The 26,644-nt window shown below is 40.4% G+C and overlaps 2 protein-coding genes across 2 annotated transcripts in view; both read left to right on the top strand.

Annotated features, from left to right (window-relative positions):
• LOC109424263 (ninjurin-A-like) overlaps nt 1-26,644 on the top strand; it is a 233,772-nt gene that overhangs the window by 12,646 nt on the left and 194,482 nt on the right. The gene's annotated exons all lie outside the window — the stretch shown is intronic.
• On the top strand, nt 1,111-25,891 carry LOC115254253 (ninjurin-A). Its single transcript, XM_029879420.2, has 3 exons — nt 1,111-1,773; nt 24,954-25,268; nt 25,397-25,891. Exons 1-3 carry the CDS (start codon nt 1,531-1,533, stop codon nt 25,769-25,771), a joined length of 933 nt encoding a protein of 310 aa, XP_029735280.2. The 5' UTR covers nt 1,111-1,530; the 3' UTR covers nt 25,772-25,891.

Below are 26,644 nucleotides of genomic sequence, written 5' to 3'. Positions count from 1 at the left end.
CAAGAAGACAAGAAGACAAGAAGACAAGAAGACAAGAAGACAAGAAGACAAGAAGACAAGAAGACAAGAAGACAAGAAGACAAGAAGACAAGAAGACAAGAAGACAAGAAGACAAGAAGACAAGAAGACAAGAAGACAAGAAGACAAGAAGACAAGAAGACAAGAAGACAAGAAGACAAGAAGACAAGAAGACAAGAAGACAAGAAGACAAGAAGACAAGAAGACAAGAAGACAAGAAGACAAGAAGACAAGAAGACAAGAAGACAAGAAGACAAGAAGACAAGAAGACAAGAAGACAAGAAGACAAGAAGACAAGAAGACAAGAAGACAAGAAGACAAGAAGACAAGAAGACAAGAAGACAAGAAGACAAGAAGACAAGAAGACAAGAAGACAAGAAGACAAGAAGACAAGAAGACAAGAAGACAAGAAGACAAGAAGACAAGAAGACAAGAAGACAAGAAGACAAGAAGACAAGAAGACAGGAAGACAAGAAGACAAGAAGACAAGAAGACAAGAAGACAAGAAGACAAGAAGACAAGAAGACAAGAAGACAAGAAGACAAGAAGACAAGAAGACAAGAAGACAAGAAGACAAGAAGACAAGAAGACAAGAAGACAAGAAGACAAGAAGACAAGAAGACAAGAAGACAGGAAGACAAGAAGACAAGAAGACAAGAAGACAAGAAGACAAGAAGACAAGAAGACAAGAAGACAAGAAGACAAGAAGACAAGAAGACAAGAAGACAATAAGTAGTCTGATTGCTGACTTTTATGTGGTATGTGTTTTTATATAGGTGCCAGCTTATTTCTCCATAGGCCTGAAGAGGCTAAAGTGCTACTGACCTACCGAATGAACACAAACAAACCATACCGGGAGCAAATTTCCCTCTAAACAATCATCGTCGTCGTCGACGTCGCAAATTGGCATGAAAGTTCACCGAAGCATGTAGTCGCGAAACCACGCAAAAGGCAATCATATTGTTAGATGGTAAAAAAATATCCACCACACCGCTACCGAGTCATGTGTAGTTGTTGAATCGCTATCCAACGATCTTCCACTTCATTCGGCGTAAACATAAGGCGACGCTACTCCGTTCGGTTGAAATTCGCATTATTTGTGTTTCGATCGTCGACGGACGCTGACGGCGGCTACTTTGGCAGATCGAGTCGGTGATTTTTGCGCTTCATTCAGAGATCTATCCCATTCATCATTTCTGTTAGTGAGTCACCAACAGTGCCTTATACTCACTTGTTAGTAAAGTTCTAAAGAGAAATTACCGAGTGACTTATTGATTAATCAAGATTCCATCTCGTGTGACACAATTAACGGGACGTCGAGGCTTGTCAGAGTCAGAACCGGTTTGAAAGAGGAATTCAATATTGGCTCGTGAAACTGTGTGGAGTGATGCAACTCTGAAACCAGTGATTGTGGAGGACTTACTCAGTCTCATTGTCCCGTGAAAGTACGAAGTGAAAATCGATTTTTCTCAGTTAATAACGTCATCGCGTAAGAAGGTTAGCGACACGAATATGTCCAACCTAAGTGAAAACGACAAAAGTGTAGAAATAACCATTGAAGCATCGGTCGGAAACAGTATTAGCAACGAAACGGAACCGAAGCCAATGGCCGCCGTGACTCCGGTAGTTCCGGAAACTGTAATCGTACCAAAGCAGGAAGCCAGAGCACCAAAAGCGACAAGTGGTGGCGGCGGCAACGCACGCGGACGACAGTTGAAGCCTGACTCGAATGGAACGCGTGCCCGTTCCAGCAGTGTAAGTAAACGACCAAACCGAATGCAATTCTTTATCATCTGAAACCGATCAGCGCGCTCGCTGTGGACGGTGCAGTTGACATGAGTGTTACGCGAATTTGGGGTTGAAAGTGCATCGATGCGAGTCGTTGGTAGTGTAACGAAGCACGAATAATTACCGGTCGTTCTATATTCGAATTTCATTGAATTATTTTTATTGGTTGGTAGTATTCATTCTTTACGAGCTGTTTCGCAAAACATTTGGATGATTTATTAGAAGGAATCACACAGACTCTCAAATACGTGTTCACTCTTGTGAATATCCAACGAGCTAAGTTAATACCTAAGCTAAGTTAAAATAGCATTTTCATAAAAGTTTCGTTTATTAAATCTAACTCTAGGATATCATATTGAAGTAATACAATGATGTCGAACCTCATATTATATCTAGTATTCACGCCAAGCATGAATGTTTGACAGTGTACAGGGGATGGCCAAAATGTTTGGGATAGGCAACTTTTTTTTTCTCTACAAAAAAGTTCAACAAGCTATAACTTTTCATAGAGCGCATCAAAAAATCTCAAATTTCGACTGTTTGTCAACCTATTATGTGTACATCATTGGTACAAATTTGGGCTCGATTGATTAATTTTTCGCAAAGTTAGAACCGTTCGCGTAAAACACTATTTTTCAGACAACTCATTTTTGAGGTATCATATCTCGGAAACCAGTGAACCGAATTGAATGAAATTTTGTACGTACACTAACAATATGTTAATGCTTTACAAACTATTAAAACATAGGTACTTTTTAAACGTTGAAAAAAGTTATGATGGATCGACACTTTTTGGATTTTTCTCGAAAAAATGTAATTCTTTCACATCAATGTCAATTAATTTAAGTGTTGATATCCAAAGATTTTCCACTTCTGTTCTCAAGTTATCTCTAATCAGATATATTAGAGCCTATTTAGATTGAAGGAAGAACACATTTAGTAATTTTTGTGTGGTATTGTTAATTTGACTTATTTCCCTCTATATGGGTAAAAATTTCAATCCGATATAACTTAATTCGCCGTGAGAAAATATTACATTTTATAACGTCGTATTAAGTATCAATATATTGTTGATAAACGTTAAAAAATTCATTCAATTCGGTTCACTGGTTTCCGAGATATGATAGTTCAAAAATTATTTGTCTAAATAATAATGTTTTACCCGAACGGTTATAACTTCGCGAAAAATTAATCAATCGAGCCCAAATTTTTACCAATGATGCACATATAATAGGTTGACAAACAGTCAAAATTTGAGACTTTTTGATGCACTCTATGAAAAGTTACAGCATGTTGATTTTTTTTTGTGGGAGAAAAAAAGTTGCCTATCCCAAACATTTTGGCCATCCCCTGTATCTCATTGCGTTACGAAACGCAGTTATGGAAAAATCGATTTAATTCAATGTTTATGAAATTCAATTTTCATAAATTGCATGTCATTTAATAGCTAAATGATAGCAGAATACGATATACCATTCCATAGTAGAAACTGATTCAATGTAAAATGCTTGTTTGAAGATTTCATGAGGTGGGTCAAGCCGATCAATGTTACCCCGCTGATCAATGATACCCCGGATTACGGTACGTGTTATCTCTGAGAATCTAACAACCGTGGACACAGACAACCAAAATCGTTTTGACTTTTTTTATCATCTGCTTACACGACGCAAATTGCAAGGGCGAGCTTATGTTTAACTCAGGATGCAACTTTGCTTTTAGGTTCTTGCTTACCCTATTGCGACTCTCCACCCTTTTTATTGTGTAAATTGAAGTTTGTATGGGATTATGCTTGAACAGGAGTATAATTGAGTTTTCACTAACGAATTACTGCAAAAATAGCAGCACTCACACAAGAAATCAACAGATACTACTTGGAATTAGTCGTATGCTCATTGTATAAGAACCGATGTTTTCGTTCTAAACGAAAACAATACGTTATTGCTTTACAGAACCGAAATTCAACGTTCTACAGATTCGTTTACCAGTTTATTTCTGTATACCTACCATGGTTAGTATAAGCTAGAGATGAGCAATCGGATCCGGAGCTGTTGAAGAGATCCGAATCAGTGCAGTTAGCGAGTGAACCGTGGCACTTTTCCAGAGAAAGCCGGTTCACTCGTCCGCAAGCCTCTGTATGAAAGACCCAAGAAAAGAACCGTTCGTTCCTCTTTACTTAGCTCTGGTCTATATGCATTAGTTAGGGGCACGTGCTTTGTCCTAGCACCAGGCAAACACAGCTCCTGATAGTATTCCTGAAGAATTTCCTGGAAGAATCTCTGGAGAAATACCTTAAGGATTTTCTAAAGAAATTCCTGGAGAAATTGCTGACATAATTTCTGAAGGATGTCCAGGAGCAATTCCTAGAGAATTCCCTGGAGGAATTCCTGTAAAAAATCCTGGGGTATTTCCTGCAGGAATTCCTGGATAAAATCCTGGAGGAATTCCTAAAGGTATTCCTGCGGGAATTGCTGGAGGAAATTCTTAGAAGAATTACTGGATGAATTTCTAGAGGAATCTCCAGAGAAATTCTGGGCGATTTCTATATCTGAAAAATCCCTTAGGAAATTCCTGGAGCGGAATTTCTGGAGGAATTCCTGGAGAAATCCTCGTTGGAGTTTCTGAAGAAATCCCAGCGGGAATCTTTGAAGAAATTTGTAGAGAAATCCCTGGAGGAATATCTGGGGGAATCCCTGAAAATTTCCTGAAGGTGTTCCAGGAAGTTCTCCTCCAGGAAGCATTTCTGAAGAAACCCTTAGTGGATTTCCCGGAAGAATCCTTGGAGGAACTTTTGGAGGATTTCCTGGAGGAATCTTCGAAGGACTTCCTGGAGGAATCCATGGGAAAATCTCTGGAGAAATTCATGCAGGAATCTCTAGAGTGAAGGGATTCCTGATAGAATCTCAGGAGATATTCCTGGAGAAATACCTGGAGAAATACCTGGAGAAATTCACGGAGAAATCCCTGGAGGAATCCCTGAAGCGATTCATGAAAGAATCTCAGGAGAAATTCCTTAAAAAATGCCTGGTGGAATCCCTTAAAAATTCCTAAAGGTATTCCTGGAGAATTTCCTGGAAGAATTTCTTAAAAAAATCCTGGAGAAAATGGTGACATGATTTCTGAAGGATGTCCAGGAGCAATTTCTGGATTAATTCCTTGAGAAATTACTGGAGGAATTCCTGAAGAAGTTTTTGGGGTAATTTCAGGAGAATTAGCTGGAGGAGTTCCTGGAGAAATTCCTGGATGATATCCTGGAGGAATGCCTGCGTGGATTTCTGAAGGAATCCCAGGAGAAGCTCCTGGAAGAACTCCTGGGGAATTCCTGGAGGAAGCCCTAAAGCAATTCCAGGAGGAATATCTGGAGGAATCCAATGAGGAATCCCTGGAAAATTTCCTGGAAGAATGCTAGTGGAATTCTTGGAGGTTTCCCTGATGTAATTCCTGGAGAAACCTTTGGATGAATTCCTGTAGGAGTCTCCGAAAAAAATCCCTGGAGGAATCCCTTGAAGATTTTCTGGATAAATTTTTGTATTAATTCCTGGTGGAATTTTTGGAAGAACCCCGGAAGCAATTACTAGAGGATTCTCTGGAGGAATGCCTGGAGGAAGTCCTGAAGGAATGCATTGAGGAAAACCTGGAGGATTTCTTGGAGGAATCTCTGAAAAAAATCTTGTAGGAATTCTTGGATGCATCCCTGGAGGATATCCTAGAGGCATGCCTGAAGGAATTCCTGAAGGAATTTCCAGAGGAACTCCTGAAGAAATCTCTCGAAGATTTTCTGGCGGAGTTTCTGGAGGAATCGCTAGATGGATTCCTGGGGGAATTTTTAGAGAAACCCCTGCAGAAATTCCCAGAGGAATCTCTGGGAAAAATCTCACAGGAATTCCTGAAGATATTTGTGGATGAATCTCTTAAAAAATTGTAGAGAAATACCAGGAATAACTCCTGAAGAAATCGCAGTTGGATTTCTTGGAGAAATTCTGGAGGAATCATTAGAAGAGAAGGAACTCCTAAGCAGTGCTGAAAAATTCATTTCTTCATATCTAAAAATTCAACCACCCACAGCTCATCTTAGAAGCTGAACCTGAGAATATGGTATATGAAAAACTTGTGCGGCTAGACCAGTTCTGCAAAAAAAGTCACGGAAAACCGTTATTTTTCGAATATCTAAGGTAAATGGTACGGACTACCTTTAAAAAATGCCAAATCGTATTCACCGTGAATATCATTGGCATTTTTTGAAGGTAGTCCGTGACATTTACCTTAAATATTCGAAAAATAGCGATTGTTCCGTGGCTTTCTTGCAGAACTGGTCTAGCCGCACTAGTTTTTCATATACACTGGAACCTCTTTTTATGCATATGGCTGGGACTGCATAAATTAAAAAAAGCATATAAAGAGGGAAATTTATGCATAAATTAAGTTTGGACTTTAATTAGAGAATCTAGTCCGCGAGAACAGGTCTTGCTCCTGGGCAGTTAAGGTGGGGCTAAGGAGGTTTCCAGAAAGTTCCCAGAGAGCCCAAAAAGGGGCTTCCAAGGGGCTTCAGAGGCGTTTTAAGGGCTTATTTAGGGGGATTTGAAGAGCCTATTAAGGGAGTTCTGTCTAGTTTTTTTGGTGTTTTAATGGCATTACGGGGAAATCTGGAGTATTTCAATAGTAGAAAGGGGGTTTCAGGGGCGTTCCAAAGGGCTTCAGGAGCAATTCAAGGGATCTCAGGAGCCTTCAAAGGGCGTTGCAAGAGGTTTGAGGGGCGTTTTAAGGTATTTCAGAGTCTGCTCTGAAACTTCCTGAAATGCCTCAAAAACCCACTTTAACCCCCCGGGACCCCATGAAACGCACCTAAGAAGCTTTGAAAACCCTGAGAACTCCTCCGTAACGCTTCCATCACGCCTCTGAATCCCACTGAAGAGGCTCTGAAAGGTTCTGTAATGCCTCTAAAATCCCTCTTGGACCCCCTCCGACCCCATGTAACGCACCTGAGAGGCTCCAAACCCCCGAAACTCCTCCGTAACGCTTTCGTAACGTCTCTTAATCACGCCGAATTGGCCTGAAACATTCAGAAATGCCTCCAAAATCCCCCTTAAACCCCCTCGGACCCCATGTAACGCACCTGAGAGGCTCCAAACTCCCGAAAACTCCTCCGTAACGCTTTCGTAACGCCTCTTAAAGCCTGTATCCGCAATAATCGGGACACAAAAGCACAGCTGTAACTCTACAATAGGTACATTAAAATTGCTCAAATTTGGCCTAATAAGGGGCTGTCCATAAACCACGTGGTCATTTTTTTGGGACTTTTTTGGGAGTACTATACCAATAATCATCAAAGTTTGCAGGCATAATAAACACATATTCAACTACCTTCTGTGGAAATTTCATTCAAATTGGCAGAGAAATTCAAAAGTTATGAATAGGCAAACATCGCACATGAAAAGCACGAAAAATTTCCACTAACACTCATCCCTATCAACACCAGTAGCTTTCAAACCAATTGATCAAAGTTGATGAAATTTTGCAAGAAAGTTTCTCTATAAGTATCATAACTGCTAACGAGGTATCATAATTATCATCACAGAACTTTGAACTGTACCGTAAAAGAATCATCTATTATGAGAATGAAAATTGGTCATCATTGTACAAAATGCTTAAAACCATGTCTTTTTTTTTAACCCTAAAAGGGATACCTGGGGTCCATTGGACCCCAGGTAGCCTTTCAGAGCTCGTATTTGATGGAACACACTCAGTGAGGTGACGAAACTGAGGCCATGAAGGTATCCCTTGTAGAGTTAAACATACACTAAAAAGTTCTCAGTCAATTATTTGGCCAATTTCACCGATTTATTACAGATCTATAACCGATCTTCTGTGTCCCGATTATTGAGGATACAGGCTTTAATGCTCTGAAACGTCCTGAAATGCCTTACAATCCCCCTTCAACCCCCTCGGACCCCATGTAACGCACCTGAGAGGCTCCGACCCCCACGAAAACTCCTCGTAACGCTTAAGTAACGCCTCTGCATCCCACCGAAAATGCTCTAAAACGTCTTGAAATGCCTCCAAAATCCTCCTTAAACCCCCTCGGACCCCATGTAACGCACCTGAGAAGCTCCGAACACCCCGAAAACTTCTCCGTAACGCTTCTGAATCACGCCGAGAATGGTCTGAATCATCCTGAAATGCCTCAAAAAATCCTCCTAAACCAATACCCCTAAAAACGTCTCCGTAACGCCTCTGACACCAGCCTAAAATGCTCTGAGACTTCCTGAAATGACTCCGAATCCCCCTTAGGACCCACTCGGACCACATGTATCGCACATGAGACCTTCGGAAACACTCATAAACGAATCTGTAACCTTCCTTTGCTCTCCTCTGTAAACACCCCTTGGCCGCCGTTGCATTAGCTCTCGTCATTATTAAATATTCTTATGCACAATATTGGTTGTGAGTAGCTTTCCCTCTTTTTATGCAGGGGAAAAAGAGGTTTTAGTGTACCATATTCAGTTTCTAAAATGAGCTGTAGGAGATAGAATTTAGATATGACGAAATGATTTTTTCAGCACTGCTCCTAAGGCTATTCCTAAACAGTTCCTGGAGGAAGTACTGCATTATTTCCTGGAGTAGTTCCTTAAAGAATACAAGGAGGAATTCCTGAACGAATCTTAAGATGAGTTACTGGAAGAATCTTTGTAGGAACTTTTAAAAGAAGTTGTTCCAGCAAGAATCACAAAAGGATTTCCCGAATTAAGCCCTGCAGAATCTTGGAGGAATCTTTGGAGAATATCCTTGAGAAATGCCTGTAAGGATTAACGGAGGAATCTCTAGAGGCATTTCTGAAGGAATCCATAGAGGAGTTTTTAGACAATCCCTACAGCCATTCCCAAAGCAATCCCTGAAACAATTCAGGGAGAAATCTTCGTAGAAATTCGTGGAGGAATCCCTTGAGAAATTTATGTAGGAATCCCAGGAAGAATTCCTGAAGAAATTGCAGATGGAGTCGTTGGAGAAATCCTGAAGGAATTCTAAGAAGATTCATTGGAGGGAATCCTTGAGGAATCCCTGTGGCACTTCCTGATGGAATTTCTGTTGGAACTCCTGAAGAAACCCCAAGAGGAATCCCGGAAGCAAATCCTAGAGGCATTCCTAAGGGAATCCCTAAACAGTCCCTGGAGGAACTACTGGATTAATTACTGTAGGAGTTTCTGAAAGAATTCCAAGAGGAACTCCTTAAAAAGGAGTTCCTGAGAGAATCGTTGGAGGGATTTTTAAATAAATCGTGGAGTTGTTCCTGAAAAAAAACACAGTAGAAATTCCCGGGAGAATCCCTGGAGGAATTCTTGAAGGAAAACATGGAGGAATTCCTGAAGAAAACCCATGAGAAAGTGCTTAGAAAATCCCAGGAAAACTTTCTTTAAAAAACCCTGGTGGAATTTCTGTTGGAAAAAATATGGATGAATCCATGTCTCCAATAATTTTTGGTCGAATTATTGTTGGATGCATGGATGGATTGCATGTATTCAAAAGAGATTGTTTTTTACAATGTTTTAACTCCTGGATTATTTTTTAGCTAATCTCCGATAAAATTTTCTGTGAGGGTTTCTGGAAGATATTCCTGCTGGGTAATTCTCGCTGAGACCGGCCCACTATTTACACCTTGTCTTCAAAAATGTTTAAGGTGCCGATTTTCTGAAAGCCCTCGCCTAAAAAGTAAGAAAAATGCATTTGGTTACTCAAATTGATGGACCCCCCGTTAGTTAGAGCCACAACAATTTTTGCAGACCCCTCGATTTTGGTCAAATGGTGGCTCACTAAAATCGTTATAACTCGAAAGTTTCACCGAAAACCACCTCAAAACGAAATGTTGTTGAAAAGAGGAGAGATAGAGCTACTATTTACAATAATAAAAAGTTGGGTCGGCCATATTGATTTTGGCCGCCATCTTGGATTTTTATACAAAAACATTTTTTTCACCATGAGGGCAACCACCGATTTTCGAAATTTTTGCATCAATTGAAAGCTGGGACATTTATTCATAACATATCAAAAAAATAGAGATGTCTTTTTCTTCTTTCAAAAGTTATCTGCCGTTTCGTAAATCTTGCCACTTTTGCGCACTGGGCCCGGTGCCGACCGTTTACATAAATGCAGCGGTTTTTCGCAGTGTTAACGAACAAGAATTAAAATTCTAAACCCACTAATGGAAAGTTGAAGGTTTAAGCTTTTCAAAACACTAAAAAAGTTATAAAAACAATGCCCGCATCATTGAGAAACAGTCAAAAACGGAAACGAACCTCCGATTTGGCCAAATTTTGCGACACGCGCCTTTGTGTATACATGCAGGCGTAAACTCGGATGCTGTTGCATGTCTTTGCTGGTGCGCATGGAAATGTATGGAGAAAACGTGGCTCAATTTACAAAACTGTAGATAACTTTTGAAAGAAGAAAAAGACATCTCTAATTTTTTGATATGTTATGTATAAATGTCCCAGCTTTCATTTGATGCACAAATTTCGAAAATCGGTGGTTGCCCTCATGGTGAAAAAAATGTTTGTGTATAAAAATCCAAGATGGCGGCCAAAATCAATATGGCCGACCCAACTTTTTATTATTGTAAATAGTAGCTCTATCTCTCCTCTTTTCAACAACGTTTCGTTTTGAGGTGGTTTTCGGTGAAACTTTCGAGTTATAACGATTTTAGTGAGCCACCATTTGACCAAAATCGAGGGGTCTGCAAAAATTGTTGTGGCTCTAACTAACGGGGGGTCCATCAATTTGAGTAACCAAATGCATTTTTCTTACTTTTTAGGCGAGGGCTTTCAGAAAATCGGCACCTTTAACATTTTTGAAGACAAGGTGTAAATAGTGGGCCGGTCTCAGCGAGAATTACCCTGCTCTAAACCTCTTTAGATATCCCAGGATAAATTCCCAGAGGAATAAGTGGAGAAACCAAAATATGATTTGTTGAAAAAAAAAAATCTTTAGCAATCTATGATGGAATCACTGAGCTATGAAAAAAAAAATCCTGTAGAAATTCGTCGATGCATCCTTGCAGAAGTATCAATAAAAAAAAAATCTGAAGAAATCGTGGGACGAATTCTTGGTGCATTGGCACAAATCTTGAAACAATCACTATCGGAACCCTGCAAGATGCCCATGGAAGAACTCACGAAGGAGAAACTCCTGGAGGAGTCCCTTGTGAAATTTCTGAAAGAATCCCTGAAGAAGTTTCTGAATAAATGCCTAGAGGAATTTCTGAAGGTGTCTTTGAAAGTATTTGTAAAGAAATCCCAGATATTTTGGTCTTAGCATGACGTTTGTTCGAATTGAATACTAGTGAAAATTCGTGTTGCAGTAGCACATAAATGCACTCTATATCAGCATATGGTTCTACAAAGTCCTTCCTTTTCCCTACCGGAACCGGTTCCGGCATACATATATGGAAAAGGAGCGGACCTGGTGTGATGGTTAGAACACTTGACTATCACGCCGAGGACCTGGGATCGAATCCAACTCCCGACAAACTCACAAAATGTGAGTTCTTCCTTCGGAAGGGAAGTAAAGCATGGGTCCCGAGATGAACTAGCCTTGGGCCAAAAATCTCGTTCATACTGATAAAAAAAATATCTGGAAAATTTGGCATGCTGTTTTTGTACTCCATAAATAAACATCACAAAATTTAGCCATTCTACCAAGCTTGTTATTTGGTAAAAAATCTAAGATAAGATGTAAGTGGTTCTCTTGGAGAAATATTTGGCGAAACTTCCTGTGGTACTCAAGTAAAAAAGGTTTGATATTGTGGATAAAAACCTTAATTATTAAAATATTAAAATATTAGATTTTTAAATTTTTGAGATATTTTTCCTGGAACTCTGAAAAAACTTTGGATGATCTTTGAGTTGGCTCGATATTAAAAAATAAATCTGGCGAGCAGGGGGGTGGGCGGGTGATGTGGGGATCGACTCACTAAAAACTCATTCTCTCTCTTCCTTACCTTCGCGGTGGTACGCCCGTTAGGGATGACTTCGAGAAGGGGGGGACCGTACATGAGTACACTCGAATAGTAAGCGTTCCACCAGCTACCGCCTTAAGTTGTTCACTCTCCCCTGGAGGCTCGGGTCCTGGCTAGTACTTAGACTACCCATTGAACTCAAGCACCTGGATGGGGAAGGGGGGCCAATTCAACAAGCTGTTGTTCGGCTCGCCATTTAGTCTGTAGTTCAAGTACGATTCGAGAAACCGTGGAAGTAACGGAGTCCCACTTGTCCGCCCCCATACACATCCTTTCAACAATGTTGTCAGGCGTGATATCTCTACCGCATACCTCCTGCATACTCGACCTTTGCTCCACGAAACGTGGACATTCAAAGAGCACATCCTCTGCGGTCTCGTCGCAGTCTGCACACTCCGGACATGCGGGGGAGCCTGCGTGTCCGAATCTGTGCAGATACCACCTAAAGCACCCATGGCCTGACAGAATTTGAGTCAAGTGAAAATTCACCTCGCCATGGGGCCTGCTCGTCCACTTGGACACCCTCGGTATGAGCCTGTGTGTCCATCTACCCTTGCTGGAGGAATCCCATTCGTTCTGCCACTTCAGCATAGACGAGGTTCTGGCGATACGCCTCGCGCCTCTTATGCCGCGTCGCTCGAAGCATTCTTCATCCTCTGCCACCACTAAAGCTATGGGCATTATGCCCGCTAGCACACATACCGCGTCCTTTGAGACCGTGCGGTATGCGCTCACCACCCTAAGGCACATCAGCCTGTGGGTACTCTCAAGTCGCTTCACGTTTCGGTTAACCACTAGCGCCTTCGACCATGCAGCGGCGCCATACCGTAGTATGGAAACCGCTACTGCCGCGAGCAGCTTACGCTTACTCGAGACTATTGCCGAGCTGTTTGACATTATCTTCGACAATGCCATTATCGCCATTGCCCTTGCCCGTTTGCAGGCATATTCTACGTGGCTTCCGAATTTCAGCTTATCGTCGATCATGACCCCCAATTGCTTCAGTGAGCGCTTAGAGTTGATCGTGCATCCACATGTGGTGACCACTGCCTGCTGTTCAGACTTGCGGTTGTTTACCACCACCACCTCTGTTTTGTGGTGCGCGAGTGCCAAATGTCTCGTCCTCATCCAGTCCTCCACTATGCCAATTGGGTTGTTTAGTGAATTAAATATTGCCTTTTTCTTTAGCCTAATCGAAAGAGCTCATTTTTCTGAGTATAAAGTGATTTTATTGCGTTCAGATTCCTTTGTTTTGATGGTTAAATAAACAAAACAGTTTTTATTTCCGTGGGTAGAATGACAGTTCAATCGATAAAGTGACAGTTCGCCCCGAACAAAAAAATTTCCCCATACAAACTTCAAATGCATTTTAAAAATACTTCCCGGGCAGCTAAAATGATGAAATTTTGGATTTCGACTAATTTGTGGACGGAGATTCCGATTATGCAACAATCTAGAAACCCCTAAAGAACCCAATTGCATGAGTTGCTGTCAGTTCCACTTCCTCTATCGACTCGCCGTATACCACGAGGGTAATATCATCGGCGAAGCCGACCATCTTTACGCCCGGTGGAAATCTGAGCCTCAGTACGCCATCATACGCCGCGTTCCATAGTACCGGGCCCAAGATGGACCCCTGCGGTGATGTTGTAGGTCCTCTCGCCTTCCTCGGTGTCATAGATTAGCACCCTATTCTGGAAGTAGCTCTCCAATATCCGGCATAGGCTAACCGGGGCTCCTAGGTGGTGTATTGCGCACTCAATGGCGGTCCAGCTGATTCTGTTGAACGCATTCTTAACGTCCATCGTGACGACCGCGCGGATTCCTGTTCGCTTCTTTTGGAGCGCTATCTCGGCCGTTTTGGTTACAGCCCTAATAGCGTCCACCGTCGATCGACCCTTCCGGAAGTCGAACTGGTTATCCGGGAGACCAGAGTCATCGGGTTTCTCGGTATAGACCATCAGCCTCGACAGAATGACCCGTTCCAACTGTTTTCCGGCGGTGTCCAGCAGGCAGATAGGTCTGTATGCCGACGGGTCGCCAGGTGGCTTCCCGGCTTTGGGCAGTAGAACCAATCTTTGCCTTTTCCACCTCTCCGGAAATTCGCCTCTGTCTAGGCACATCTACATAGCCGTTCTGGACATGTCAGGCTTAGCCTCGATGGCCGTCTTGATGGCTAATGTCGGGATACCGTCCGGACCCGGAGCCTTGTTCAACTTCGCTTTCGACTTCGCTATTGCAATGAGTTCGTCGTTCGTCACCGGGGCTACCTCACTATGGCCGGTTTGGCTATAGGGAACGGGGGCCCATGGTCTTGTATCGTGGCGCGGGAACAGCGTTTCCACGATCTTCTGCAGCATCTCTGGGGAGCGTTCTGGGGGTGCTGACGCGCCCTTCGTTTTGGCCATGACTACTCTGTAGGCATCACTCCATGGGGTCGTGTTGGCTGCCTGGCAGAGATTTTCGAAGCACGCCCGCTTACGAGTCTTAATCTCTTTATTTAGTGCCAGTTTAGCCGCCCTGTAGGCCTTGCTTCGTTCAATTCTATCCTCATCGGTACGAGCGCTTTGCATCCTCCTTCTAGCTCTTAAACAGGATGCGCGGAGTTCTGCGATTTCTGGACACCACCAGTACACCGGTTTGCGTACCAACGCAACAACGTTTATTCAAAATTAAATAAAAAATACTAAAAACCTGCTACCGAAGAGGAGAAACTCAAACTGTAATTCTGTATAAGCTTTCATATGAAATCTGGGACGAATATTGGGAAGCGTCACTAATAACTTTATTCATTTACATCCGTTTTTTGGTACGTATTTTTATAGTTGAATTTTTAGAAGCAGCATCAATCTATTCGCAATTCGCATGCATTCCGGTGAAGAGCAATAAATAAAGCAATTAAATTCTGTTCCGAAATTAGTTTAATGTTTAAAATCGCTGTGTCCATGAACTGATTACTCCATGGGAAACAATTCAGATGCACCTTAAATTGCAAGTTCCATGCGCACCAACGAAAAAAAGAAGTAATTATTCAGGCTTCTGCAAACTTTCGAATAATCAACCTACAGTCTCTTGTTCCCATTTCGTAACAAAAACATCCACACAAGCAGTCTGTTGATTGGATTTCTCGTGATCTTCAACTGCACGACCGTCAAAATAAATGATGTAGGTACGAGATGCATTTTTCGACCATGGAGGCTTCCGCCAAAAACTTGCAAATCAACGTCTGTAGAAAGTTACATCGCTCGGTGCAAACCGAAAAACGATGCACGCCTATAAAGCCGAAATGAAGATAATACTCGTACAGACGTTGTTGCATCAAAGCGGGGATGGTAGTAGGGTTGTGTGATGTGATTTGGGCACCTACAACCTTTTTTTTGGCAACAGGCTGCACCGTCTTATTCAACTAATATTTGGATATGTACTTGAACATGATTAGAAAACATCCTTCTCTGGAAGTTTTTTGAAAATTGCCTCATCATAACCAGAAGTCGAAACATCCAAGCCCCACCCTACACACACTACTTGGAGGAAGTTATGGAAAACCTTCACGTGGTGTGAGATGCGATGCGAATCGAATCATTCGCTTATAGTCGGTCACTACTGATGGAAGCTGACCACTTGAACAGCGAAGCAAATAATGTTTAAGAAAACAGAACATCCAACCAAACCGACATGCTGTGGTGGTGGGTACACTGACTGACGGACTACCGAATGATAACAGCACAAAAATAGACTATGCAAAATTGAAAGTGAAATTTGTAAGTTCAACGTCTGTTCGATTGCTGTGAGCTATTAGGGCGCTAATTTCGATTAATTTCCTTGGATTCCATGGGAAAGTGGTTTTGATGCGTATATTTTAGACGTGTTAATGAATTCGTCGACAAGGAGGATCATGGATGGCGTGTTATGGCTGGAACTGGTTTCGTGAATAAGACGTACGTTGATATTGATTAGCATAATTTTAATATTTTAAAACTCTATATTTGGTACAAAGGTATTAGCAACTTTAAGTACTGTCATTAAGCATTCCCTATTCATTCCATATTCCTGATTGAAAGAAGAAAACAACAAGAAAGGGAATCTAAACATGAATTTTTAGATGATTGAAAAATGTGAACAGGTACACTTTAAAAGGAATCAAAGCCCAATTTAAAATATTAATAACAGTTTTAACTAGCAGCCAAATAATTCGTAATCCAGGAAAGTAAAATACAAAAATGCCTTAATGCTTGAAGTAATCGCCAAATATCTGGTCAAGACAAGTTTATGGGAAATCTGTGAAAATTTGAGCGAAGACTGTTTTACCGAACTACTGGGCAGCCTTGCAGGCTGTAAAAAGTACCGATAACCGATACTGAGAATAACAAATCATATGATTTGTGAACCATCGTATGTTCAGCTATTGAGATTGCGGGGAAATATAGTCGCCCGCCGTCCTTATTTTTTTTATGTGCTTAGTTTGCCCTGATGGTACTTTTCTGAAATATCATTGCATTAAATAGTTGCTACAGGAACAAAACACTTGTACATCGATTTTAGAATTTGGTAAATTTAGACTTGAATTATTGAATTTTCAACAAAATTTTGCTGTCTTTCAGCCCAACGTTGCTAATTTTCCGTCAACAAAGTTAGATGCAGTTCTGTCATGGTAAAATCTAAAGATAACAACGAGAAAAGGACAGATCGGTGTAGTACTAGATTTGTAGTAATGAGCTGAATTTTAGTATGGTGAGAAGGTCAATTCTCCTTTTTTGCAATGTAATGGTGCAAAAAGCGTGGGTATTAGATTACTTGCCTTATTTGATGATTTTTCAGCAAAACCTTAGGCAACAGTGTTGTTGTTTTCTCCATTTCTTGCAACATAAACAACATAGTTATCCAAAGTTTTGCTCAAACAGCATCAAATTAGGCAAGGAATCATAATACCCACGCTTTTTGCACCATTTCATTGCAAAAACGGAGAATTGACCTTCTCACCATACTAAAATTCAGCTCATTACTACAAATCTAGTACTACACCGAACGTGCCCCATTATTTTAGAATGTGTTCCTCCCATTTACTCCTTTAGAGTTTTCCCTAAAAACCTCCAGGGACGTCGCAGAAAATGGCTTTGGAATTCTTTGAGGATTTACCAGATGTTTTCCGGAATTTCGATAGACAGAAGATTCTTGTAAAATTTTCTTGAACGATTTAGGTAGAATTCCTACAATATTACTACAGAAGTTCGTGTATGCGTTCCTTCACGTTTTTCTTAAATAATTTCCCGAAGAATTCTATTTGTATTGTCATATTTTCTCTCGGAGTATTCCTTTGGGGTTTCTTCAGAATTTAATCTGAAAATATCTCAAGAAATTCTTCTAGAAATTGCCACAGGGGTTTCTCCAGAAATCATCATTTTTTTACGACGATTCGGAGATTATTTCAGAAATACTTTCAGATGTTCCTCTAGAGTTTTCATTTAGAGGTATCGACATTTTTCGATTAATTCTTTCGGAAATTATAGTTGATTTTCTCCAGAGGTAAGGTCTTGTACCATATGGGCAGATGTACCTATTTTTGGGCAATAACTTTGTCGCAATAACTAAGTAAATTTCAAACCGATTGATTTGATTTTTTGTATAGAGTTAGACACGTACAGTATCTAACTCTATACAAGAATTCAAATCAATCGGTTCGAAATTGACTTAGTTATAGCGGCAAGTGTCCAAAATAGGTACACCTGCCCAAATGGAACAAGACCCTACCTTTATGTATAACTCCATGTATTCAGGAGTTCTCTCAAATATTTATTTGGCCCTGTAAAATAACAACATATTTTTCTGGAAGTTCCTCCAGGGATTACTTAAAATATATTCAGACCTTTTTCAGGAACTCGTTCAGGTTTTTTTTCCTAATTTCTCCAAAGATTATCATAGCAATTTCTGCACAAACTACTCCACAATCTATTCCTTGGAATTTTCCCAGGAATAATTCAAGAAATTATTCTTTACATACCTGAAGAGAGTTCTCCAGATCGACCAGGTACTCTTCAAAAGATTCCATCCAAGATACATTTTTTATCTGAAATTTATTCAGAGATTCTCTAAAGAATTCCTCCAAGATTTTTGTTTATTTCTGCAGGATTTTGTAACAAGTACGCTTTGTGATTTATAAATGTTCACTGTTAAATATATTGAATCTTTTTCAATTTAATTATGTTGCATGTTCATTCGTTTTTTCCATTTAAATTTAAAATTGATTCACCGCACAAAGATCTCTATCTTCAAGAGTTGCAATTGGCATACGCTTGCCCAAATGAGTTCCCTATATCCAGTTACACGCGCCCAAATGCAATGGACCCAAGCCAGCTAAATTGAATGCACGCAATTTGTGATGCCATCGGCGGGCATCGACCTGTCCCAAAATCCTTTCAGGATGCATTGACCTTTCCCGTTCGGTTTTGCGCACTCCTACCGAACTTGGGGAGAGAATCTGACTGAAGGTTTTAAGGCGGCCGTTGGAAAGAGAGGTCACAATGCCTTTGAAGTTTCGGGTGCAAATTCTGAAAATGTTGCACTCGCGGAATTGGACTTCGTCCAAGTTCGCGACCTCGAAGCCGAAGGTCACAAATTAGCGGCCTATCTGAGGACTAATCCCAGACTTGATCGTCCACTTCGAATCGAATTGTGGAAGAGGCAAGAGTGGTTCGTTTTCTTGTCCCGCGTCGTGGTGTGATTTCATAGGTGAAGCTACATGAGAATTCTTAGTAGGATTAACTAATTAACTTCCCTTTCCCTAATAGTGTTTCCCGCTAAGCTTGTTAGTTCCGTTAGGAAAGATTAGGAGCAAGTGTCAAGTGTGTGTAGAAACCTGAACCAAAGGGTAAGAGTTCGGATTATGATTTCGGTGTTCATGTGGCATAATTTGTGAATTGTGATTTGGGTACAGGATTCGTGGCAGCTAGGCCATTGCCGACACACCACCAGCCGTTAGAAACCGCTCTTGACCCCACCTTTCGAGTTTGAAGGATTCCCGGGGCACACGTGGCCGGAAGAGGGTTGCGTCACGCCAAGAAACGCGCCCTAGACAGGCAGGCCGCCATCATTTGCCGCGTCGGAGAACAACGCCAACTGCCAACAAGCCATTGTTCCGTAGGACGCTCGAACGCATGTGCCGCGTTCACGCGTAAGCCCACGTTTCCAGTGGAGGTCGGATTAAGCGCGAACCGTCGGATCGCGCGTTCAACCCGGGCCGGAGTAGGCCAGAGAACACTCCGTGTGCCCACCGACGTCGCGCGTCACCGCGTAATCCACCCACAATCCACCCAATCCTCTCGTAAAACCATGGTAGAGAATTCGTAAGTACCAAGCATGCATGCTATTCGTTTGTGTTTGTCCATTGACCAATCCAAATTCCTGTGTGGTAGTGGTTTGTGTTCAGATTTCCCGTGTTAATCTATCTGTAAGAACTTTGTAAACATCTTTTGTTCTTCCCCCGTATATGTATAGGCTTGCATTAGGTTTAGTGAGACATTTTTTGGACAACTCAATGCGCATGAGACAGTACGGCACAATCGAGCGCCAATAGCCGTCTCAAACCGTGAATGGAATCCGTTTTGTGATCCAAGCCCATACACCGATACCCGTACATTCGTCCACCGTGGAACACACTCGCAGCTGTAGGGGAGATTCTAGCCGGCGCCGCTGTAGGGGAATGACATAAACCGCAAACACACACTAGGGAAAGAAAGATAGAGGGAAAGGAAGAAAGACCTAGGCAAACATGTAAAGGGAAGATCGATCGAATCAATAAACATGTGTATCATCTAGTCCGTTTGAATAAAGCTTTGCGTTTTGTGCTTTTATAGCTGGTAGGAACATTTGTAGTGTTGTTCAATAAATGCATCAGTAGTTCCCAAACGTTCTTCGTTCATGTGTAGTGTACCGAGAAATTAGTGTCTTGCGAGGGATTTTCATGTAGTCCGTGTTCGTTTCTTTGTAGTTTGAATTTGTTGTACTGGGTAAGTCGGCCCGAAATCGATCTTTGGCAACTCTCCAATCGGATGTAATTCGATTGGATGGACTTTCTAGCTGGCCGGTGATGATAAAACCCGCTCAGTTGACTTTAAGTTTTGAAGCATTTAAGGTTTTTGCACTTGGGACTTCTAGGGTATTGATGGTCTTTCGCCTCCCCTGAGAAGTACAACGGTTTATTTAACGCAGCCAGTCAGCTTCTTTCCCCAGTCCCATAAAATTAACTCCAGGAGGTCTTCCTAAGATTTCTTGAGAACATCCTCCAGAGATCCCTCAGAAATTTATTATTGATTGAAATTATTGATTCCATCAAGAACTTCACCAGTATCTTGGTCTGTAAAGTGTCTGCAAGGATTTCTGTAGACATTTTTAAAGAGATTCTTTCAAAAATTCCTCTACGGATTTCTCCAAAAGTCCCTCCAGAAAGTTTTAAAGCAATGTTTCCGTGGAATTATTTCCAGAGTTCCTCTACAAGCTTCTCATGATTTTTTTAGGAATTGAGGAGATATCTTAAAGAATATCTTCAGGTATTCTCCCAGGCATTCGTCCAGGAATTCCTCCAGACATAACGCCAGAAATTGCTTCGGGAATTTTTGTCTGGTAATCTCTCCAGAAAATTTTCAAAAGTATCTGCTAGGAATTTCCAAAAGTTACACCAGGAAATTTTTAAAATATTCATTCAGATAATCTTCCAGGGATTCCATTAAAAATCTCTATGAAATTCTTTCAAGACTTCTACCAGTACTTTTGAGTAATTTCTGGGAAAGCCTACGAAAAAAATCCATGTAGGAATATCGTGCACAAATTTCTGAAATAATCATAGGGGCTATCCATAAAGAACATCATGGTCCCAGCTGTACACACAAGAGCACTTTGAATTAAATAAAGAGTCAGTTGTTGTTTTACTTTACATCCGACCGTGTCGGTTACGAGATATGAAGAAGTCGAGTTTCGAAAGCGTAGGCCGAATTGTGGACGGGTTTGATAGTACAATATCCCGGCCAACAAATTGGGGGCTAGTCCGGGAAACAGACATCCTAGGATACGTTGTTGAAGACTATTAATAGAAAATTGCTGCTGAAATGGATGCGAGCGTAAACTGGCAAAGTGAATTTAGCCATGGTTCCCAACGGGGAAGCACTGCTCTATTTCAGTGCACCTATTCTTATGAACATTTGGCTGAGCGAATGATTCGCGTTAATGCTGAAATTTTAAGATTAAGTGCTGTGAATTGTGATAGTTGATATGAACAGTAAGATTTTAAGTTTGAAGGTTAGAAACTATGAACTAAAACATGAACTTCCGCAAGTTGAAGACCAACCGAGTAATTTAGTTTTAGTATAAGATGAGAACCATAAGACCAATACAGAAAAAAAGTAAAAAAACGAGAGGAGTTCTTCAATCACTCGCTGAACGCATTGCTCTGCCGTTCCCATTCCGTTCGATCTAGAGAAAATCGAAAAAGAAGGAACAAGAATAACCGGTCTGGAAAACATCAATCACGGCATTGCATATTTTTTATCATCCGATCATCTGCACGGGACAATAGACTGATGAATGCCGAAGTGGAGCGGACCTGGTGTGATTTTTAGAACACTTTACTATCACGCCGAGTACCTGGGATCCAATCCCACTCCCGACAAACTCACAAAATGTGAGTTTTTTTTTCGGAAGGGAAGTAGAGCGTGGGTCCCGAGATGAACTTAGCCTAAAGGGTGTCCACGATGAAATTGGCACACAGATAATATTGTATAACTTTTGATTGCGTTCGCCAATTTTTTTTTTACCATGAAGCTACATGTAGCTAATACCATAATATTTTCATTAAAATCGGTTGAGTATTGGCGCAGATATTGTCGATATCATAAATGAGATTTTATAAAATTTGGGCACCCATTTCAAAAAATTGCTTAGGCTATAACTTTTTTGTTACCTCATCAAAAAGTTTGAAAATTTCACTCGATATTCTTAACATAGTATCAATTTAGTGGTAAAAATTTGATCGAAATTATAAAACTTTGAAAGTGTAAAATGTTAAACTGTTTACAATGAAAATTTGAGCCATTTTTGTTGAGTACTTTCAAAGTAAGAACAGTTTGAATTTCACTATTCCAAAAACCACATCTGCTTATTGTGACATAGTGCGACATATATGGCTATAACTTTTAACGGTATCATCACAATGAATGAAATTTTGACAAATTACTTCTACATACATACTTAACGTACATAAAAATTTTCATTGTAATCGGTTCAGTATTTTTGGCGCCAGAGTTGAAACGGCAAAAAGGTGATATTTTCCAAAATGTTTGTTTGCACAAGATTCTCAAGTGGCAATTCCCTTGTTTCAACGATATCTATGCCAATACTCAACCGATTTCAATGAAAATTGTATGGTATTAGCTACACATAATATACTATTCATGGTCAAAAAACTATCTATTTTGGCGAATGCAATCAAAAGTTATACAATATTTTCTGTGTGCCAATTTCATCGTGGACACCCTTTAGGGCTAAAAATCTCATTAATACAGATAAAAAATTAATGCCGAGTAATTCCTGAAGGAATGCATGAAACAATTTTGGAATAAAAAAAAAATCCTTGAACAAATTCATGGATCAATTTTATCAAGAATTTCTGAAGAAATCTCAACATAAATTTCGAAAAGAATCCCTGAAAGAGTTGTGGAATATTTTCTAAAGAAATCTTTAGGGGAATTTCTGGAGGTAATCTGAACTTTTATTTTCTAAAGACATCGTGAAAAGCATTCCTTAATCCATACATGATATTGTGAAAAGCTTTTCGTGCAGTTTCTAAAAAAAATATGGGAAATTTTCCAAATGAATCCATTGATCAATTTCTGGAGGATTCTCTGAAGGAAAATCAAGAGGAATTTTTGAAGCATGGAATATTTTCTAAAAGCACTTCCACAAGGAAACCGTGAAAGCATTCCTGGATTGAATTTGAATAGGATTTTCTAAACGAATCTATAAAGCAATATCGTTTCAAACCCAAGGAAGGTTTTATAAAGGAGTTATTAAATAAACTTCTGGGATAATCTCTAAAAAATGTTTGAGAAATTCTAAAGGAAAACATGATTTTATAAGGGAACACCCGTATGAATTTTAGAGAAATCTCTACGAATATTTTTTTGCCTGAATTCCCTAAAAATTCTATGAAAGAATTTCATGAATTCTATGAAAAGATTCTGAAGACATACCTGAAGCATTTTTTTACAGTAATCCATAGTGGAACTTCTGAAAATAATACCAAACAAAAGAAATTTTTAACAATAAAGATACATATAAATAGAGTTTTTAAGTCCATGGAGGTATTTCTGAGAATTTATGGGGTAACCTTGAATAAGTTTTTGAAGGGAGCTCTGAAGTTTTGAAAGAATCACTGAAATTTTTCTTTTATTTGGAGGGATTTCTAAAATAATCCCTGGAGGCATTCTCTACATCACAGAGTTTTTTGTACGTGTTATGTCACACAAAAAAAACAGAAACGGTTTTTTTTCTCAGGTATTTCAAGGGATTTCAAGAGAGTTTTCTAGCAGAGATGCCAGATATACAGATTTTTCTTGTATTAAACAGATTTTTGACATTCCATACAGACAAGATACAGAGCACAGAAATATACAGATATTTAAAATGTTAAAGAAAAGCATAAAATTTGAAGATATTTTCAATAAATTTAATGAAAACTTTATAAATTGCCGCTTAAACCTCAAAAAATTATGAAAATTTGTACATTTTCACACATGTTTTTAAAAAATAAATACCAGTAAAAATTCAAAACTTTCAAAAAGTAGTACATTTTTGTTAGTTTCTATTAAAATCTAGGACTCTCGGTGTCTGCTATACCCTCAAATACGGCGATATAGAAAAATCTGTGTTGATACAGATTTTTTGATAAAATAATCTGGCATCTCTGTTTTTTGAGAGACATCTGTAGGTCTCGCGCGGTACCTGGATGTCTCAGCGGCGTTTCAGGGTGACTCAAGGGATTGCAGGGGGTTCCAAGTGTTCTCTGAGGTGCTTTAAGGTGTCTCGGGCGTTCCAGGAGATCTTAGGGCGCCCCTGACGCCAGTTGGAGTTGGAATTTTTTTTCTGCAATGTCGAGAAAAAAACGCGTGCGCTAGCGCTATTTTATTATATCCACTAGGGCGGAAACAATTCCTTATTTCACTTAGAAGCTAGTCACTTACAGGAATGGTTCAGCAAAATGAAATAAATTGGCTGAAAGTCAGCAATTGTGAAATCCTTTTTCTCACTGAAAGCAAATAATTGTAAATAGTTTGTTAGAATTTATGCGAAATGTGCAATTCAGGTTTCAAATCGTTTTCGTAGGAGATTGATATTGTTGTTTTGAAAAAAATATTAGATTATTTACTTCGGTGTTCCGATACATGTGCTCGTTGGGACAACGAGAAGAAATAATCAAGGTAGCTGGGAACCATCCAGAAAAGGAGAGCTAACTGCGACGTAAGGGACTGTTCATAAACCACGCAGGTAGACCAAATTTTGGCCATATAAGAACCCCACCCCACCCCACCCCCCTCCTCGTGGACTTTCATTCTTTCCAAAATTTTGAAATTTGTATAGAGCGTAGACTTTGGTCAAACACACACCCGCCCCCCCTTCCCCAAAAAAGTCTACGTGGTTTATAAATAATCCCTAATGGGATAAAGACGATGTTTCAAAGTGCAAGTATTTCATTTTTCTGTTAATCGTCTGATTGTGGTTTTTTAATCTTACTTTGGTTTCGAGCTTGACCCTAGCCTACAGTCTTTGTTAAGAGGCGAAAGCAAATCATACATAATCATTTTTGCACATTTGTTTCACAATTCATCCGAATAATGTTCACATGACCCATCACAATGCTGATTGATTTCTATCAAAGCAGAACGAGGAGACATTACATTTCAATAAAATATCTCACACGAAGGTATACACACATTACTCACAAAGCACTACGGACGATGAGATCACAATCTCCCGGCGATCGTAATTCCATCCCTTCTGAATCGTTTGTTTCCCATTGTCATGCTATCTGAAAGCAATCAACCGCTGGACATGTGTGTACTCTTCAATCTATAATGAGCGTTCCCACTTGTATTTCCAGCGATCACCCAATCGCCGCGCTCGCCGTGACACCACCGCTGCCCAGAACGATGCCATCCCCCTGTTGCCGGCCGATGAAGGTCGGTTGCCGCGGCAGAACCCGCCGCTGGGCGGTCCCGAGATGGACGATGATGATGGACCAACGCACACGGATGACCACCACGATGACCGAGGGATCGACGATGGATTTTTGCCGGAAAAGCCTTCCCGGGATGACCGTGATCGGGACGTTGGCCGAAGAACTCCCGGAAGAAGGAACAGCAACCCACCGAGACCTTTTCCGTATGCACCTGAGTTTGGACCGCAGTTGCCCCCGGTAATTTTAAGAAGATAATAGCATAATGTGATGCAATCGAATAATAAAAGTCGTTCATCCAACCCCACGTTTCATCTTGCCCATGCCTATTGACCGTTCGGATAATCACTGTTTGCCTTAAATTTCAGGTTATTCAAACAACGGACGGGGCGCGGGTGATTCCCGACGTGAACGTATACCAACAGAAGAAGAATCTCGCTCAAGGTATGATGGATCTGGCACTGCTCTCGGCCAATGCCAATCAGCTGCGGTACGTGCTCGAGTCGTACTCGCGTCATCCGTACTTCTACTTTAGCTTGACGTTCATCTCGACTAGCATCATCTGTCAGGTGGCCGTTGGAATTGGGTTGATCTGGAAGAGTCGTTACAACATCAAGAATCAGGACGATTTCTGCAAAGCGGATCGGATCAACAACATGGTTACGATAGGGATTTTTATTATAACGCTGGTCAACGTACTCATATCAGCCTTTGGAGTGGCCGAGCCGAGCCAAGCAGTATAGTTGATAGAGAAGGGCTTCTGAAGTCATGATTTCCCAGTAGTGATACGCATTTAAGGTTGTACATTTATTAATGACACGAATCTCACATTTTGTTTGTAATAAAGAACTTCACACGACTAAGCATGATCATTTTTCACAAGGTTCAATATGATTTCATATTTCCGCAAATCTTTAGGGTGCCGTTATAGTTACGCGTGAGAGTGGGAGTGCGCGTGTGCGAAGCCGCAAAAAAGAATATCAACAACAGCAAATCCACGAAAATCCTTTGGACGCGCACTCTCACTCTCACTTTGAAGCGGCACTATGGCAACGCCGTTAGAGACAGAAATCTATAATGCATTCCATTTCAAAAGTGTTTCTGTGATACCATCATTTCTATTAGCTATTTTTAGGAGTGACAATTTCCGTGAAGAACAAATTTTTTTCTGGGGCTGGGAATTAAGCCCTCAGAAATGTGATGCCTTCACCCATTGTGCTTCTGATTAGATGATAATAAATCTTATTTTTGCTGTTTTTGTCTTCTGAATTTTATTTTTAAATGTTTCATTGAGGTTTTGATGTTAACTACCCGAGCAAAGGCGGATAAAAATAATAACAAGCTCTGTTACTCGGTTATCATTGAGTTTGTTATCATTTAGGTTGAATTAAAAGCTAACATAACAAAAATATTAGCCCAAATTTACTTCTCGAATACTTAAATGATAAGTAGTTAAATTATCATTGAGTTCAAGTCGATAAATAACTAATAGTGTTATACAATATTTTACACAAAAAATACAGCTGATTGATAACTGGTTTTGTCATCATTTAGTTATCATTTAGTGCTAAAACCACCAAAATAGTTTAAATCCACTTTTCCGTCATCGTCAACAA

This window comes from Aedes albopictus, chromosome 2 (genome assembly GCF_035046485.1).
Source record: "Aedes albopictus strain Foshan chromosome 2, AalbF5, whole genome shotgun sequence".
Lineage (NCBI taxonomy): Eukaryota > Metazoa > Arthropoda > Insecta > Diptera > Culicidae > Aedes > Aedes albopictus.
The sequence above is the reverse complement of the archived record's forward strand: the minus strand, read 5'-3'. Positions and strand labels throughout refer to the sequence as shown.

What these genes read in the sequence shown, in the direction of transcription:
- LOC115254253 (XM_029879420.2), top strand. Translation starts at nt 1,531, where the DNA reads ATGTCCAACCTAAGTGAAAACGACAAAAGTGTAGAAATAACCATTGAA. An exon ending in CGCGTGCCCGTTCCAGCAGT is followed by an intron (nt 1,774 to 24,953) that starts GTAAGTAAACGA and finishes TTGTATTTCCAG; the next exon opens with CGATCACCCAATCGCCGCGC. An exon ending in TTGGACCGCAGTTGCCCCCG is followed by an intron (nt 25,269 to 25,396) that starts GTAATTTTAAGA and finishes CTTAAATTTCAG; the next exon opens with GTTATTCAAACAACGGACGG.